Source organism: Balaenoptera acutorostrata, chromosome 11, assembly GCF_949987535.1.
Source record: "Balaenoptera acutorostrata chromosome 11, mBalAcu1.1, whole genome shotgun sequence".
NCBI lineage: Eukaryota > Metazoa > Chordata > Mammalia > Artiodactyla > Balaenopteridae > Balaenoptera > Balaenoptera acutorostrata.
The window spans coordinates 99,394,278-99,413,125 of record NC_080074.1 but is presented as its reverse complement, the minus strand read 5'-3'; the positions used below and the strand labels follow the sequence as shown (position 1 = coordinate 99,413,125).

At 39.7% G+C, this 18,848-nt stretch overlaps 1 protein-coding gene across 5 annotated transcripts in view; it reads left to right on the top strand.

Moving 5' to 3' along the window:
• Positions 1-18,848, top strand: part of KLRG1 (killer cell lectin like receptor G1) — a 185,129-nt gene that overhangs the window by 29,876 nt on the left and 136,405 nt on the right. The window contains exon 6 of one of the 5 annotated variants that reach the window (XM_057555924.1): positions 17,307-17,331. The exons of the other annotated variants lie outside the window; for them this stretch is intronic. Coding sequence (XP_057411907.1) covers positions 17,307-17,324 — 18 coding nt within the window. The 3' untranslated portion in view covers positions 17,325-17,331. Of the gene's footprint in view, positions 1-17,306; positions 17,332-18,848 lie in introns of those variants that run through there. 5 annotated transcript variants of the gene reach the window in all.

Genomic DNA, 18,848 nt, shown 5'->3' with positions numbered 1-18,848 from the left:
TAAAGGAGCCATTTTAAAAATTGTAGTAGGGACTTCCCTGGTGGTCCAATGGTTAAGAATCCGCCTTCCAGTGCAGGGGACATGGGTTTGATTCCCGGTTGCAGAACGAAGATCCCACATGCCGTGGGGCAACTAAGCCCACACGCTGCAATGGAAGATCCCACGTGCCACAACTAAGACCTGATGCAACCAAATAAAATAAATAAATAAATAAAATATTTAAAAACATAAAAAATTGTAGTAAAATATTTAAAACATAAAATTTACCATTTTAACTATTTGTAGCTGTACAATTCAGTGGCATTAATTATGTTCACGATGTTGTGCAACCATCTGCCACTATCTATTCAAGGAGCCATTCTTATATGATTAAGAAATAATGGTCTGGAATCAGCCAAGGGAACAATCACACAACAACAGCAAGATGCAGACTTTCCTCTTCTCGCCACTTGCACTCCCCTTCCAACTCTGGGGGAAATGTAGCAGACTCTTCATGAGAGGACATGATTTTTTTAAAAAACAGTTTAAACAGGGTTGCAGTTAAGGCAAAGAAGCATGGGAATATTCTGCATAAAGGATCATAATACAGGGTAATCTGTTTTCGATGTCCAAGGGTTATAGTGAGCACACCAGATAGAGTTTACGGACAGGGGCAGTGAGAGGATGGTCAAACTGTGTGGGACCCAGATCAGGATGGGGACAAGGGCGTGGGCAAGTACCAAGGACAGGCATGAGCCTTTTCCATAGACTCAGACTAGACACTAATGGTATCTCATACCACGTTACTCTTCCTGCTTTTGGCCTAGTCAGTGTGTAGACGTGTTACACTGCTAACAGTAGATTCTAAAAAATTGTTTGTACAAGTGCACAAAGATTTATGTACAAAGAACTTTATTATACTTCTACAGTAGGGAAAATTAGAAACAATTCAAATATCTATCAATATCAAAATGATTAAATAAATAACCTCCTTTTTTGCTTTCTTTTTTCTTCTGGAGAACAAACCTTTTAAAATGAGAATGTTTTTATCTTTTAACTGTGCAACTAGAAAACAGTAGTAATCAAGAGAAAACGAAACCAGTCTGCACCCTCCAACCCCACTGTCAAGCTCTTATGTTGGTGAGGTAGCTTGGCCTTGACAGTGTGTTAGGCTGTTTGCTGGGGCTTCTCTGAGCTCATCCCAGGCGGAGGACTAGTTTGGTTCTGTTGCTCTGGGGATGGAGGCTTAGACTGTAATTGTGCTGCTCCATTTGTGCTTTGGATTACTGCTTAATGCACCTTCTCCTTTCTCCCCCGCTTTTAAATCTACTCTCAAAAGTTGCATTTTCTTTCTTTGTCCCCTCAGACCAGATCCTGCCTGTCTTGAAAAGGGCCACATCCTTGGTCACATGGACATAGGGTCAGTGACCTCACTGCACACATTCCAAATTTTGTCATGGATGCTGGGACTGCTCTTAGGTTTTGGTTTGTCTTAGCTACAGTGATGTCCCAAACTGTTATATATGTGATGTCTCTCCACAGATTGGCTAGAATGTGCTCTGTAGATCCCCAGTAAAGAGCTAGCGGGTTTCTTCCCCTTAGCTCTTCCTATTTTTTGCTTAATTAATGTTCATGACTTGCAAGGCCCTGCATGACTTGTAACCAACTATTTGCATCTAAATGCTGCTGGCTGTGACAGGTATAGAATGCTCAAATGCTTTCCTGAAAATTGTTAGTTACACTGGTTCTTTGGCCATATATTTTTCCTTAGAAAATGCCTGTCCCCTCTTGAGAGCAGTGGAAACATAGTAGGAAGATCACTGATGCTGGAGTCAATAAGACCGACCTTTACTCAAATCCTTTTTCTAATAATTGCTGTGTGACTTTAGGCAAAATGCTTAATTTCTCTGAGCCTACATTGAGCCATACTGTATAATTGTTCTATCCAAAATAGCCAATCTCCTAACTCTCTGCAACATCCACTTGTTTAGTTTCTTCAAAGCTCTTGTCACAGTTTGTGATTCTCTTCTTTATGTGTTACTTCTTTCAAATTATTATTTACCATGTTTTGAAGATGTGCATGCTCACAGTATAAAATTCAAAAGTTACAAGGGATATATAGCCGTGAAAAAAGAGTCTCTGTTCCACCTCTGACTGCCAGCTCACCAGTTCCTTTCCCTGGAGAAAAATACTGTCGACTTCTTACGTTCTTTACCAGATATAACCTATTCATAAGCATTTATGTACACGAGTGTGCGCACACACACACACAAATACACACAAGTTGTAGTATAGTATACACACTGTTCTGAACTTTACTCCCCATCCCCAATTAACAATATATCTTGACTCTTTCTATGTTTATACTCGTTAGTACTGCCTTATTCTGAATTCTATTTTATGGATTTAACAATTTATTTAGCTAGTCTCCTATTAATGGAAGTTTAGATCATTTCCTCTCTTTTGTCTTTACAAACAATGCTACAATGACTATATTTCTACAGATGTAATTTTGTGCTTTTTGAGTGTTTGTAGACAGGCCAAATTGCTCTACATAAATCTGCAGATTTACACTCCCACCAGTAATGATAGTTTTATTTTCCTCTACGTCTTCACCAATGCAGTTTTTCATGAAATGTTTTGATCTTTGCTAATAATTAGAGAGATGAAAAACGGTTTCTCATTGTGTTTTTTAAAATTAATTAATTTATTTATTTTTGGCTGCATCGGGTCTTTGTTGCTGTATGCAGGTTTCTCATTTCTCATTGCGGTGGCTTCTCTTGTTGCGGAGCAAGGCTCTAGCCCTGTGGGCTTCAGTTGTTGTGGCTCGTGGGCTAAGAGCGCAGGCTCAGGAGTTGTGGCACACGGGCTTAGTTGCTCCACGGCATGTGGGATCGTCCTGGACCAGGGCTCAAACCTGTGTCCCCTGCATTGGCAGGCAGATTCTTAACCACTGCGCCACCAGGGAAGTCCCACTCAGTGTGGTTTTAATTTGTATTTCTCTTATTAAGAATTATAGTGAGCATCTTTTCACATGCTTATGAGCCATTTGTATTTCCTTTTCTGTGAACTGACAGTTTATAGTCTTTATCCTTTTTAAAAAAGAAATTGGGTGATAGATCTTTTCCTAAATAATTAGTGAGAAAAAAGTGTTTTATATACTAAATAAATGAGCCATCTCTGTGTGATACAGGCTGAAAATATTTTGTCCTAGTTTGTAATTTTTCTCTTTATATCATTTGAAATCCTTCATTCTCTGTTCTAAGATTAAATTAGTTAAGGGAAAGTATAAGACAGCTGACCTCTAGTGAAGAGCATAATTATAGAAGCACCAGGAACTAACTGGAATTAGCATTGTTGTGTCAGAAAGGATGGAAAATTGGTGCATTTGCTAGTGAAACACTGAAATGAGCACAGTGATTACATTTATGAAGGCTCATCCAGGAGACTTTAAGAGTCTGTAGTGTATAGCATTCACTGACAGACTCAGGGACTCATCAAATATCCCTAGACTCAGAACAGAGCCACTAGTGGAAAATGTTGTTGAGAGACTAGAGCAGCCTGGGAATATTCTTTAAAGATACAGAATTCCAGATAGGAGCTCACCTATGAATAATCAATTTGTGTGAGAGTGCAAAAACTTCCCCCGTGATGAGAGAGACTTTTTTTCTGGGGTCTCAAAATTTTGGTTGAAACCTAAACCTATGTTCCAAAGAGAGTCTTTAGACACACCCCATAGGACTTTCCAAACTCATCTGGGGACAATTACCAACAGCCCATATAATGAAAAGTTCAAGACTAATTACAGAGGCAAATTCTTTGAAGGAATTTGTGGATGACGAGATTGCTGGCCTGTTTCCCCTCCTTCTGCCCAGGCCAAGTGGGGGAGGAACTGGAGGGCCCCTGCTTGCTGGAGGTGGACACAGTCTTACTCCCCAGTCTATGTTGCTCAGCTATGGAAACTTGTAGATCCGGGGCTGACTGGAGAACAAGAGAGCGCTTGGAAGAACTTGACCTAAGTACCCTGTTGTGGACAGCAGAGAAACTTCTGTCTGAATGTTGCTTGGAGAGGTCTGGTGGTGGGAAGCTAGCTGAAATTGCCCCTAATGCCAGGGTAAGGAGGGGTAGATGCAGTGGATGCACATTGCAATTTCACCATTTGTTCAGTGGGTATAGGAGGAAGCAGAAGAAGGTAATGGGGTTTGAGTTGTCTACAAAGGGCTTTATTCTCAAGGGGACCCCAGAAGAAAGAGGTCCTGTGGAATGTTTCACCATAAGCTGAGAGTTAAGGTAAAGTTAAGAGGCCTTCCAGAGAGCATATCACCTGTATCAGGAAATGGTGCAGTGCAGAAATTCCTCAAGGGTGTATGTATCTGGGTGGGATCTCCTAAAACCCACAGAAGTGCCCCACGAGAGATAACTAGTATCTGGGTATCGTATCAGTCTGGGTTCAACAAGAGAAGCAGAACCAGTAGGGGATATATTTTAAAAAATTTATTGCATGGAATTGGTTCATGCCACTGTGGAGCCAACTAGGCAAGTCCAAAGCTCAAATGGCAGGCTGTCAGGAAGGGCAGACTGGAGCTCTCCAGCAGGGGCTGGCACTGCTGTCCACAGGTGCAATTTTTTCTTTGTCAGGGAAGCTTCACCTCTGCTCTGAAGGCCTTTCAACTGATTGAACCCATCCCACCCAGATTATGATAATCTCCCTCGTTTACAGTCAACCGGTTATAGACTTTACTTACATCTAAAAAAATACCTTCACAGCAACATCTAGACTAGTGTTTGATTGAATGACTGGGGACTGTTGCCTGGCTGAGATGACACATCAAACGACCATCGCAGGTATCCTCCACACAAAGTGAGGCCAGATAACAGGGTACCAGTAAGAGAGACCTTGCCTCTTTCTTCCAATCCCCATCTCCTGAGGCTAGAGGGATGCCTCACTTCCCCACTGCTGGTCTGTGGAAACAAGAATCAGACCTGAGAGGGGGGACTTCCCTCATGGTCCAGTGGGTAAGACTCCGCACTCCCATTGCAGGGGGCCCGGGTTCCATCCCTGGTAGGGCAGCAAGATCCCACATGCATGCTGCGACTAAGAATCCTGCATGCCGCAACTAAACATGCCGCAACGAAGATCCTGCATGTCGCAACTAAGACCCGGCGCAGCCAAAATTAATAGATAAATAAATAAATATTAAGAACTGAGAGGAACGTAGGCAGAAATTTTGAATTGGTTATAAGATCGACATTTTGTTTTAGACTGGATTAAATTTTTCAGGTATCAATTTGTATACACAGAAATTGAGGATTGACAGAATAGCCTTATTTGGTTTCTGCACGTGTATAAATTTAGGGTTTTTTTAAAAATTAAAAATTCATTTTCTCCTATCACAGTACCTTGTCCTTCGTTCCTTCTCTTTCCCCAAGTCATCCACTTTAAAAACATGCTTGATAATCTCTTGTGATTTTAATTGCCCTCTTGTGGTCAAAGTCGATGATTGCAGTGATCTAAGAGTTGCTAAAGCATTCAGTTCAAGGCCATTTCAGGTTTTTGTTTGTTTGTTTGTTTTGTTTTTAAATGGCCAATCATGGGTAGAATCTGTTATATCCAATCACTAGAGGAAGGAACATTTTCTTATTACCTTGATTCTAGAAGAATTCTTGCGTTGACTTCACTCAGATACGAAGAGTTCATTTGTGGCGAATCATTCCCTTTGTCACTGTACATTTTCAAAATAGAAATCTAGGATCATTTGATTAACAAGATTGCTTGTACACTGTGTTCAGGTCACTGCCAGTTAGAGACAGTAGTCCTAGAATGACAGTGAGTGAATAAGAACAAAAAAACATGATTACATTAAGTAGCAAGGAAAGTGGAAGTATCAGTAAAAAGTATCAGTAGTGAAGAAAAGAACAGAAGAGGATAGAACAGAAACACATCATATTTTTAATAAAAAGATGACATTTGATTATAGAAAATGAAGCTTTCTGAAAAGTAGGAGAGAAAGAAGTAGGGTAGAATTAAGTGCTAATCTTGTTATGATTTTGGAATAGTTCATAGTCACATATACATGATTGCAGTGTATGGCACAGAATCATCACAGAGCCACAGACACAGTGCTAGGTCCCCAGGCCTTTTCTGTCCTTAAGGAATAAAATGTAATTTAACCCCCTACCCCATTTTGAAAGACAAAAGCCATGCTCTCCATTTTTCTGTTTGTTTAAGTGCCTTTTGTGTTGGGTTATCCAAATCAGGAAATCTTTCCTTAGTGTTCTGTAGAAAACACTTGGCTGGAAATCAGGAGCTCTTTCACTATTTGGCTAATACATAGCAATGACATATTTTGAGTGTCAGCTACCTTTTCTGTTGTGCCTCCCTCCCATACCTACATCTGGCATTCAGTGTTCCTAAAACTTGTTTTCATTTAGAGTGCGTTTCTTCTGAATCACTTTTTTTTTTAAATGTTCTTTCCTTTGGGGGTAATTATTGTTTCACTGTTAGGAATTTTATAATTTATTTATTTATTTATTTTTGGCTGTGTTGGGTCTTCGTTTCTGTGCGAGGGCTTTCTCTAGCTGCGGCGAGCGGGGGCCACTCTTCATCACGGTGCGCGGGCCTCTCACTATCGCGGCCTCTTTTGTTGCAGAGCACAGGCTCCAGACGCACAGGCTCAGTAGCTGTGGAGCACGGGCTTAGCTGCTCCGTGGCATGTGGTATCTTCCCGGACCAGGGCTCAAACCCGTGTCCCCTGCATTGGCATGCAGATTCTCAACCACTGCACCACCAGGGAAGCCCCCCGAATCACTTTTATACTCCATGTTCTTATATACAATATTGTGTTCTGTGTCATCATGCGCTGCTGGTAATGCAGCATTTCCTCAAAGAGGGCCTCACTATTGTCTCTGAGATTGTTTGCCAAGCTGACAACCATTCAGTAGGTCTTCATGCTAACACTGTTTTGACCTTACTAGAAGATGTCAAGGGAGCGTTTCAAACAACAATCAGAATTCCAGTTCCTTTTTCAAATGACTCATTAACTAAACCATTGAGAGATTAAAGTCATTTAATGGGAAGGTCAATGGGAAAACAACCAAGTTCATACATGAACAAGGAATGACAACCGCCTGACAGCTACTGTGTAAAATACTGTGGCAGACTCTGTTTCCAAAGGTGGCTGCATGTCTTCCATCAAACATGCTCTTTAAAAACAAACAAACAAATGCCTTTATTCGGGTATAAATGATGTACCATAAACTACACATATTTGAAGTGTACAAAATAATGAGCCACAAGCTCTTTTGCACTGTGTCCTTGCCACATCAAGAAGTAGAGCACATTTTCCCTACTCTTCATTCTGGATTGAATATTTGTTGCACTTATCCTTTCTTTGTCTCACTATCATTTATTGAGTTTTCGTGTAGGGCAGATGTCTTGTAAGTTCAGATTTCTTCAGGAACTAGGGAATTCCCTGGCCGTCCAGTGGTTAGGACTCCGGTGCTTTCACTGCCAGGGCCCAGGTTTGATCCCTGGTTGGGGAACTAAGATCCCACAAGTCGTGTGGTGAGGCCAAAAAACACAAAAAAACAAATTTCTTCAGGAACTATACTTGAGGAGTACTACCTAAGGAACTTCACCCCCAAACCCCATTCACACCTGATATAGATGGTGAAATCCTAGAGCATCCGTAATAGGATGAGATTTTCTGGGGAGAGGCTAAGTGTATTTTGTATGTGGGGGAGAGATGTGATTTTGTAGTCAAATGGCAGATTTAACAAATTGTGTTTCCAAAAGTGGCTACAACAATACCTACAACTACATGCTCTTTTGTAATGTGATCTTGCTTCTTCTCCCTCAAGACACGGAGTCTGTTTCACTTTCTCTTGAATATAAGCTGGGCTTGTGATGCTTTTGATCAATCAAATGTGATAGAAGTGATTCTACATGACTTCTGGGCTAGTTCATAAGTAATATTTCAGCTTCTGCCTTTGTTTCTTGGAACTCTTACTCTTGGGAGCACTGAAATGCCATATAACAAGTCCAGGTACCCTGTTGGAGAAGCTACAAGGAGAAGCCCTGAGGCTACATGGAGACGGGGAGAGGCCAAGCTGTCCAGGAATCCCAGTGGGGCCTTCAGATGATTGCAGTCCCATCTGCTATCAGCCTGCAATTTCATGAGAGACCCCTGGCAAGACCATCAGAAGAATCACCTGGATAAGGCCAGTCAATCCATGAAACTGTGAAATGTAATAAAATTTTTGTTGTTTTTTAACTTATTGAATTTTGGGGTGGTTTGTTATGCAGCAATAGATAAATAAAACAGATGTTATCCACTGTCGGATGTGTCCCAGTTTCAGGGATGTTAAGGTGTGAAGAATGTGCAATTTAGAATTGATGAAATACAAAAATAGAAACATATGCAAATTACATGAATAAGTACTTTGGAGAAGAAGAAATGTTAATGGCTTATATGAAGAGATGCTCCACCTCTCTAGTAATCAGAGATTAAATGTTGGCAAGACTATAATGGAAATGGGAATGGGAATCCTTTATGTACTATTGGAGGGAGTATAGATTGGTTGCAGTCATTTTAGAATACTTTCTTGCTGAATTCTGAAATTAAGTTTGTATGTATCCTTTCACCCAACAATTTCAATCCTAGCTCTATATTTGAGAGAAATTATCACACAGGTCAACAAACTGGCATGTATCAGGATATTCAAAACACTTGTCAGCAGAATTGAAAATTTCCCAAACTGAAGGTCAAAGAAAAAAGATTTAAAAAAATAGAACAGTAAAGCAACTGTACTTCAAAAAAAAAGAAAATAGAACAGAATATCTAAGAACTGTGGGACAGTTACAAAAGGTGTAACATACAGGTAATGGGAATACCAGAAGGAGAAGAAAAAGAGAAAGGAATAATTGATCTGCTAAGAGATGAGGGAAAATGGAATCATAAAAAATGCTCACTTAAAATCGGAGAAGGCAAAAAAATGGATGATAAAAGATAAATAACAAGGGCAATAAATAGAAAACAGTTTAAATATTTTAGAGATTAACTATATGAAAAATCAACTTAAATGTGAATGGTCTAAATACATAAACTAAAAGACAGATGCTACTACAGAGGATAAAAAAAAACAAGACCCAACTATATGTTGTCTACAACAAACCCACTTTAAGTATGAAGACACAGATAGATTAAAAGTAAAGGTTGGATAAAGATATGCCACGCTAACATTAATTTTTTAAAAGCCTGAAGCAGCTATATTAGTTTCCGATAAAGTACATTTCAGAGCAAGGAAAACAGTCAAGGATAAAGAGGGGCATTCCATAATGTCAAAGGGGCCAGTTCTCCCAGAAGATTGATAATTTGGATAGGTCTATATCTATTAAATAAATTGAATCAATAATTAACAATCTTTTGAAACAGAAAACACCAGGCCCAAATGGTTTCACTGGTGAATTCTACCAAACATTTAAAGAAGAAATAATACCAATTCTCTACAATCTCTTCCAGAAAATAGAGGTAGAGGGAAGACTTCCTAACACCATAACCAGGGAAGACATTACAGGGAAGGAAAACTACAGACTCTCATGAACAAAAACGCAAAAGTCCTCAACAAAATATTAGCAAATTGTATCCAACAATGTGTGAAGATAATTCTCTATGTCATGAAAAGTGAAATTTATTCTAGGTATGCAAAGCTAGTTCAACATTTGAAAATCGTTGAATGTAATCCACCATATTAACAGGCTAAAGAAGAAAAATCATATGCTCATAACAATACATACAGAAAAAGCGTTTGACAAAACCCAACACCCAGTTATGATAAAAATTCTCACCAAACTACAAATACAGGGGAACTTCCCAACTTGATAAAATAAAATCTCCAAAACCCCACATCTAATTATATTAATGCTGAGAAACTAGATGCTTTCCCCTAAAATTTGGAACAAGAGAGAGATGTCCCCTCTAACCACTTCTCTTCAACATTGTCCCAAAAGTCCTAGCTAATGCAACAAGACAAGAAAAGGAAAGAAAAGCTATACAGATTACTAAGGAAGAAATAAAAGTGTCTTTGTTCACAGATTATATGATTGTCTATGTAGAAAATTTGAAAGAATTGAACCTCAAGGGAGGTTTGGGGCAGGGTTTCCTGTCTTTTGATTTTAAAAGAATAAACAGGGGAATAACAATTTAAGAAGGAAGAAAGCCAATTAAGAGACTAAGGTTTCTAACTAGAATGACTAAATGCTTAAAACATTTCCCCAGACCAAAACAGTTCTTTCAGGCTGGGCAGAGAGGTCAGTAGTTTCCTTGGGGGAATTACAGAGAAGGTCTGCATGGAGCACCTGGAAGGCTGGATCCCAGGCCCAGCCACTTGTTCTTTGTCAAATATTCCTATCCCTTTGAACAACAGGGAGGCCACAGGGTGGTGGATCTAAAACAGTCATGTAAACTAAAGACAGATGACTGCCGTGGGGTGGGATGAAATACCTTGACCCTGTATTAGATCACCAGGTAGGAAGAACCCCAGAATATTTGAGATAAATTTCCTGTAGTCTAATGGGGCTGGGGTTTAGAGTCACATTTCATTTACAGAAGACAAAGAAATGTAATATTTCATGTAGAATATACTGATTCTAAGAAAACCAACCAACCTCCCTCCCCTCCCCTCCGCCATACACACATACACACACAAACAAAATCACTATTCCCAGAATGCAATTCTGTGGACCAGTAAGGACAATTTGTGTGCTAGTTACCTTATTTTGTTGTCTTCTTACTATAAGTTTCCATGATTATTTTATTCCTCTCCTTCTCTCTTCTCTTTGTCTAACTTTTTTTTACAAAGTTTTTTTACAGTTAATAAAGCAGCAGTACTCATATTTTTTAACCTTTGCTGCCACCCTGTGGCTATCTTTCATTACTGTACATGAAAAGAGGGCATCTGAGAACTGCTAAGGTATCAGATCAGGGACAAGCATAAGGGAAGCACATTAAAAAAAAAAAAAAAATTGGCACAACATCTGAGATGGTCTTTCACTATAATGCTCAGAATCTGAGGCATGAATCTAGTATATGCTATATGTGTCTGTTATGTATCAGTATTTGTCCTTTAAAATCCTTTTAGTTTGTGTCTAACCTTATCTTAGTAGTCCCCCGTTCCTCCTCTTAGCTCAAACTAAGATGCATAATTAATCACATTAATTGTTGATCCTAACTTGCCATTAGTGTCAATTATGGCTTTTAATGGACTTGGAAAAAAACTGCATAGGAAGCTGAACCTATTTACAGTAGGCCCACATATTAAAATTTCTTTGTAGACTTTCATTTTGGTCTAGAACTTGTCATATTAATGTGAAGCATTCTGGCTTTCTCTAAGTGTTAAAAATGAAAGAATCAGTTTTAAGAAGTAGAATATATTCCCAGCCCATTTTCCACACACATTTTTCCTGAGAAATAAGGGCTACTGTAATTGTCTCCTTACCACCTGTCCCTACCACCCTAGCCCCTTTCTGCTGCTTGTTACCATCTTAAATCAAGTATGATCATGCCACTATCCTGTTTTTAAAAGATTCCATTGGCTTCCTATTACTTATAGGATAAAACATAGACTTCTTTGAACACCCTTGATAAATCAGTCTCAACTGATCTGTCAAGCCTCATTTTTAATCGCTCCCATAAACACTGCCTTTTCAACATTCAACCTGGTCTGACTCTCTTAACACAGAATAAAATTGAAACCTGGTTCCACCTTCTCTCCTAGGTCTTATATTTTTTTCCTGGCAACTGGGCAAAAATATTAGAGCATCAAGAATCAGAGACCAGTCAACAGGATTTCCCCCATTCCTTTCTTCCCCTCCACGTGCAATGCTAATGGTCTTTGGTTATTTTATTTGCAGTGCTTCTAACTCATTGCATGAAGCTAGGATTCCCCATTATGTCCTTTTTTTGGGGGAAACCCCACAAATCTGGGCTCCAAGCTGATGCAGCTCTCTTGTGATTGGGGCATGTAACAGAGGGATAACAGTGCCTGTGGGCATGGCCAGATCCAGTATGAGGGTGGAGGGTCTCTGACCCTTTTGTTGTGATCATTGAGAGGAGGAATCTTGGATCCCATGATATTATCCCATCATAAGTTTACTAGTTCTTTCAGAATACTGAAGGGTTCTTTTCTTTTTTAAAAAAATTAAAAAAAAATTATATGTTGGGCTGGCCAAAAAGTTCGTTTGGGTTTTTCCGTAAAATGGTACAGAAAAACTCGAATGAGCTTTTTGGCCAACCCAATAATTTTTAAAGGTTACTTTCCATTTATAGGTATTACAAAATATTGGCTATATTCCCCAGGGTTGTACAATACATCCTTGAGCCTATCTTACACCTACCTAATAGTTTGTGCCTCCCACCCCCAAACCCCTTTATTGCCCCTCCCCCCCTTCCCTCTCCTCTCTGGTAACCACTAGTTTATTCTCTAAATCTGTCTCTGCTTCTTTTCTGTTATATTCCCTAGTTTGTTGTAGTATACAGTATTTGTCTTTCTCTGACTTTTTTCACTTAGCATAATGCCCTCCAAGTCCATCCATGTTGCTGCAAATGGCAAAATTTTGTTCTTTTTTATGGCTGTGTGGTGTTCCATTGTATATATATACCACATCTTCATTTTTAAAAAATTTATTTATTTATTTATTTATTTTTGGCTGTGTTGGGTCTTTGTTTCTGTGTGAGGGCTTTCTCCAGTTGCGGCAAGTGGGGGCCACTCTTCATCGCGGTGCGCGGGCCTCTCACTATCGCGGCCTCTCTTGTTGCGGAGCACAGGCTCCAGACGCGCAGGCTCAGTAGTTGTGGCTCACGGGCCTAGTTGCTCCGCGGCATGTGGTATCTTCCCAGACCAGGGCTCGAACCCGTGTCCCCTGCATTGGCAGGTGGATTCTCAACCACTGCACCACCAGGGAAGCCCAACCACATCTTCTTTATCCATTCATCTGTTGATGGACACTTAGGTTCCTTTTATATCTTGGCAATTATAGATAATGCTGCTATGAACATTGGGGTGCATGCATCTTTTTGAATTAGTGTTTTTGTTTCTTTTGGATATATACCCAGGAGTGGAATGGCTGGGTAGTTCTATTTTTAGTTTTTTGAGAAACCTTCATGCTGTTTTCCACAGTGGCTGTACCAATTTATATTCCCACCAACATTGTACAAGGGTTAGGGCTCTATTTTTCTATACTCTAGAAAGAAAGATAACAAGTCAACATAATCTTTAAATAAAAAGGCTCTAAGAAAAATGTGTAGTTGTTACCCCTTCTCCTCCCTCAGTGTAGTTTGACTTTTGGGAAAGGCATATTCAAATCTTGGGCCACACTGGTCACAGTCTACAATCCCATATGCTTCACACAAGAAAGGGACAATTGTGACATGGCAATGTCAGCAGGTCTCATATGTGAACTCACCTGAAGGTCTCCCAGAAACCCTAACATCTGATTTTCCTTCTTCCTCTGCCCCATTTTTCTTACTTTTCCCTGCTCCCATATACATTTCTCTTCCTTTGCACACATCTCTCTTTTTGAATTCAGCCTCCTACCGTCATCTGAAAATCTCAAAAGAAGAAATAACCTTCTCCATCCACACTAAGTGATAGAGGGATGTGGGTAAGGGTATGGACTCATCACTAGAAAGACCAGCTTCCAGCTTCAAATCTTGTCTTCCTCACACTTGGAGTTTGGGAAACTTTCTAAACTTCTCTCTGAACTTTCTAACTTCTCTAAACCTCTGTTTGCTCATATTTAAAATGGCATTAATCATAGTATGTACCTCATAGAGTGATTGTGAGGATGGAATTCCATGACACAAACAAAATGCTTAGAACAGTGCCTAGCAGATGGTAGACACTCAGTATTGGCTTAAAAAAATTGTCAACCCTTATACCTCTTTTTATGCTTCTACATTTTCTTATCTCCTCAGAAACCTTGTTCCCGTACTTATTTGTCACTTTTTCAGTAACATCAGGCTCTCTCTTATACATGAAATTGATATCTAGAGGTTAGCTGGTTGATTGAAAGTCAGACACAGGGTCAGTGGCAGATTTTGGACTAGAAGTCAGGCCAATGAATTCCTACTTCAGAGAAATTAGCGTAATAGTTTTCTGTCTCCCACCTTAACCTAACTTATTAATGAAGTAATTTTTAGCATCCTACAACATGGAACTCCTGTCTAGTCAGGCCAGTCATTTTACCTGGCATAAAGTACACTCTATGTCTTTGTGAAAAGTACACTTTATGACTTTGTAAAAAGTATACACCCAGGTATACTTTGTACTCTTCTTGTCACTAATCTAACCACCAAAAAACTTCTTTGGAGGTAAAGATTTCTCAGATTGCCGTTACATTTATTTTGAATATTCTGAAGTTCTGCAGGATTGAGGCTGTTTTGAATTATTCCAGTTTTTATACTACACGTTATCACCTCAACTAAAATGTCATCATTTGTTCATTAGAAATACAGGGTACAATGCACGGCACTAAGTGACCTTGGAGTAAATTTACATTAAATGAAGAAGGAATCAATGATAGATACTCTCTGGAAGTATATATTTATTTACCATCCTTGTTTAGCATCTGTATTGCAGACAGAAAACAATCCTTTCAAAGAGTCCTGGTTTTGAGGATTCCAGCAAAGCCCTGTCTATAGATATGGGCCTCAAACATTTCCTTGCTCTGTGTTTGTGGAGAGAAGAAAGTAAACAGGATGATTTAGGGCTTGACAAGGGTGAATATAATTCTAATTGGATATGAATGACAGGGCTTACTAAAGGAAACCAAACTGGCTGTGGTTGAGATTGGGATCCATCAAATATCCACCCTACAATCAATACAGACTCTTCTTTCTTTTTTTTTTAAAATAAATTTTATTTATTTATTTATTTATTTTTGGCTGCGTTGGGTCTTCGTTGCTGCGTGCAGGCTTTCTCTAGTTGTGGCGAGCGGGGGCTGCTCTTCGCTGCGGTGCGCGGGCTTCTCATTGCAGTGGCTTCTCTTGTTGTGGAGCACGGGCTCTAGGCGCGTGGGCTTTGGTAGTTGTGGCTCGTGGGCTCTAGAGTGCAGGCTCAGTAGTTGTGGTGTGCAGGCTCAGTAGTTGTGGTGCACAGGCTTAGTTGCTCCACGGCATGTGGGATCTTCCCGGACCAGGGCTCGAACCCGTGTCCCCTGCATTGGCAGGCGGATTCCCAACCACTGCGCCACCAGGGAAGCCCAATACAGACTCTTCTGATAAAGGAATTAGAAATAAATCTTTCAGAGAGTTAGTGCTCTTCTCCCAAGGTGTATATTTCTGTGTTATTATGCAGTATGAGGAATCTGAGCTCAACTAAAAAAAGATGTAGATGATGTTGTATTTAGGAGGACTGGCTTTAAGAGCAAAATAAAGGCTTGACACATGGAACTCAGACTGCTTATTGTGTTGCAGGGAGCACTGTACTCAGCCAAAGCTGCTTCATCTGAAAGACACGATGGGGGAAAACCTTGAGAATGGTAGCTTCAGTGGGACAGGGTTTCATGGAGAGGTTTTGACATATCAGGACTGCACACTTCACTGAATCAGGAGCTGCATCATTGCAGAAATGTCGGTTTGCTGGGGAAGTAGACAAGAGTGGTCTTGGGATTTCCACTCTTGGTACCATTGACATAATCCCCTTCTCTGTGAGAGAAATGAAGGGCTGACCACACTGCAGTCGTTCAAGCAAAGTACAAGGGGGATAACTGTAGGTGTGTGTCCTTTCAGTTCTGCTTTGATATTTGCTTCTTTCCCCGTTCATGATATTTTCTTATCGTTTTCTCCTAGTCTGCAACATTCAGCATGTTCCTCTCCACTAATCAGAATAACACCTACGTTTTATCTTACAACTCAGATTTTATTTTCTTTGTTTGGTCTTCGTTGACCACTCAAGGGATTGTTCTCTTCCTATCTCTAATTTCCTCCCCTAATTATCTGTATAATTCTCCAGGCTCTTATTTATTACTTTGCATTGTTATAGCATCTTTTAAAGGAGACTTATATATCTCTTTATCTGTAAACATTTCTTTGTGAAACTCTTAGTCCCTTGGAAATTTTTGCATGATTGGCAGACTTATGTTGTAGGTAGTTTTTGTAGTAGTTTTATAGGCCAAGGTAGCAGGAATAAGGTAACAGAATATGTTGAAAACAGGGCTTACTTACAAATGTCTGTCACACTCTAATTCCTTTATTATGGATTGAGGTTACTTATGGTTCTTAGTCCTCTGTTACTCACCAGTCTCATAGTAGTCATAGACTTTCACAATAGCAGGTTGCAGATCTCTTACAGGGATGTCTTGTAGAACTGAGAAGGAAAAGCTTAGTGTCTGATTGGTTACCTGAAAAAAGAAAGGGAGAATAATCCAGAATCAGGGAGACCTCACCTCTTTTCCTTTGGTGCCATTCAATCTTCGTCCTTTGAGGAACAGTTCTTAGTTGGCTGACAGAGTTCAATCTCAAACCAGCTGTGCGCCCTAACTTCTCACCTAGGAGGATGGCGATAAAGATTTTAGAGTAGGAACCTGAGGAGCTAGAGGAGAGCTCCTTAGAGTAATGAAAATTTACCAGATTTTTAAACAATTAAAACAATTCATATTCCTCCATAATGTCCATACATGGCTCTGCTCATAGTGAGAGAAAAATTCTTTTCACTGGCAGACTGACTCTATCCATAGTAATGTTTCCAAATATTTAGAAAACAGACATTTTTCAAAGTATAAACATACATGTACAAAATCACAGTGGTTTCTTGTGTTGCTAATGAAATCAATTACATTATGATAAAACTGTGATGAATACATCTAGACTGATAACATATCATCTGTCTGTATCTATCTATGTATCTATGTATCTACATATCTATCTATCTAACTACCTACCTATCTACTTGTCTATCTGCCTATCTATCTACATCTAATTTTTTGTATACATTTATGTTAAGGTGAGGTTGACATAATCATTGGCCAACTCCTGGGAACACTTCCTACCCTTAATCAGCAACTGTTCAAGTAGGCTTCTAGATGATCAGGCGTGTTTGCGGAAAAGAGCATCTACCTGAAGTAAGCAGAAATACTCATATTCCTATTTTAGTACAAACAAATCCATATCCTTTGGTCCCCCCAACCCCCATACTTCTGACACTCCAAACCCCAGGGAAGCCTGCAATGAGGAAAGAGAATTTAAAATATTATCTAATGGAACAGAAAGGATGTGCTTTTCAAAAAGGCTTTCCTCGTGATTGCTCTTCTCATACCATGCACCTCCTAGGTGAAGAGACCCGTCTAAAAGGACTATCCACCTGGATGTGTCTAGCAACGCTGCAGGGCCCTTACCTGTTCCAGGTAAATCAAGACATTGTTGTTGCTCACTTCTGTCCTGCTCATGTAGCGTGATAGTTCAAGCTGAGGGAAATGAGAGAAATCACCAGTGTTACTGAATAAATGAAGCCCTTGAGGTACTAAGAGACAAGCAGACTGTGGGACTGAAGTATGTACAAAGAGGAAGCTGGGATTAAATTCCTTGAAATGAGGTTTGCAGATACTCATCCAGTAGAATGGAAACATATATAGAAAACTGTGAATACCAATACATCAGATGTAAGATTGAATATTCATATGACTCGTAACAGGTGTCCTTGGCTTCAGTTTGAAGGTAAGGGAGAAGTAGCCTCAAGTAAGATAACTACTCATCTGAGATTATTTATGAAGGTATCTTTTTTTTTTTTCTAAAGTTACAACAAATAATAATAGTTTACATTAATTCAAACACAGCTCTGAGCATTCATTGTGTCTTTATCTCATTCAGTCCTCCCCGCAACCCTATGAGACAGGCACTTGTTATGCCCATTTTACAGAAGAGGGGACTGAGGCATAGCAAAGTGAAGTGACTTGACCTACGTCACACAGTAAATAGCCAAACCAGGATTTGAACCCAGGAAGTCTGGCCCCAGAGCTTGTGTTCTTAGCTGCTAGGCTGCCCCACTCTCTGCATGGAAAACTTACTCATGGGTGTGGAGCTGAAGATATCTTTATCTATTCTAACTAACACTGATCTCAATTTTTTCTGAATTCCCACAGTATTTGAAGACTATACTGATAATTTTGGTACTTAATTACATCTTGTCCCGAAATGTTATTTGACGGTTTCAGTTACCCATTTCTAAATATTCTTAACTAGAATGTAGGCTCAATTAATTCAGACATCTTTCTTCTTTTTCTTGTATTGGTACTTAGCACAATGCTAAACGTATGCTGGGTACCAAATAAATTCAATTTCTTTAATTAGGACCAATGTTGTTTTGACAAGTTGACCTTATGATGATGCTGTTGGTATGGTCCTACGCTGGGGATACAGAAAATTCAAATACCTAGGATCTACTTACCATTTTCACTGTTGGTTTCAGGGGAATGAAACCAGATATCATCTTTACATCAACAATCACAATGTTGGAGACCGGATGGTTCCCTGTGTATCTACAGATACAAGGAAGGGAAGAAACAGGCCCCTCTATATTTGAATCTTGCCCTCCTTTAAGGTCCAACATAAGCCCTAGCGTCTTCAAGTAGTTTTCCTAATGATTGCCTTGTCCTCAGTGATCTTTCCATACCCAGAAATATATAACCTTTGTAGTCAATATGAGTGGTTCTAAAAACTGACTGTATGGCAGAATCAGCTGCAGAATTCATTAAAAAAGTGGATACCGGAGGATTAACCAAGATGGCGGAGTAGAAGGATGTGCTCTCACTCCCTCTTGCAAGAGCACCAGAATCACAACTGGCTGCTGGACAATCATCGACAGGAAGACACTGG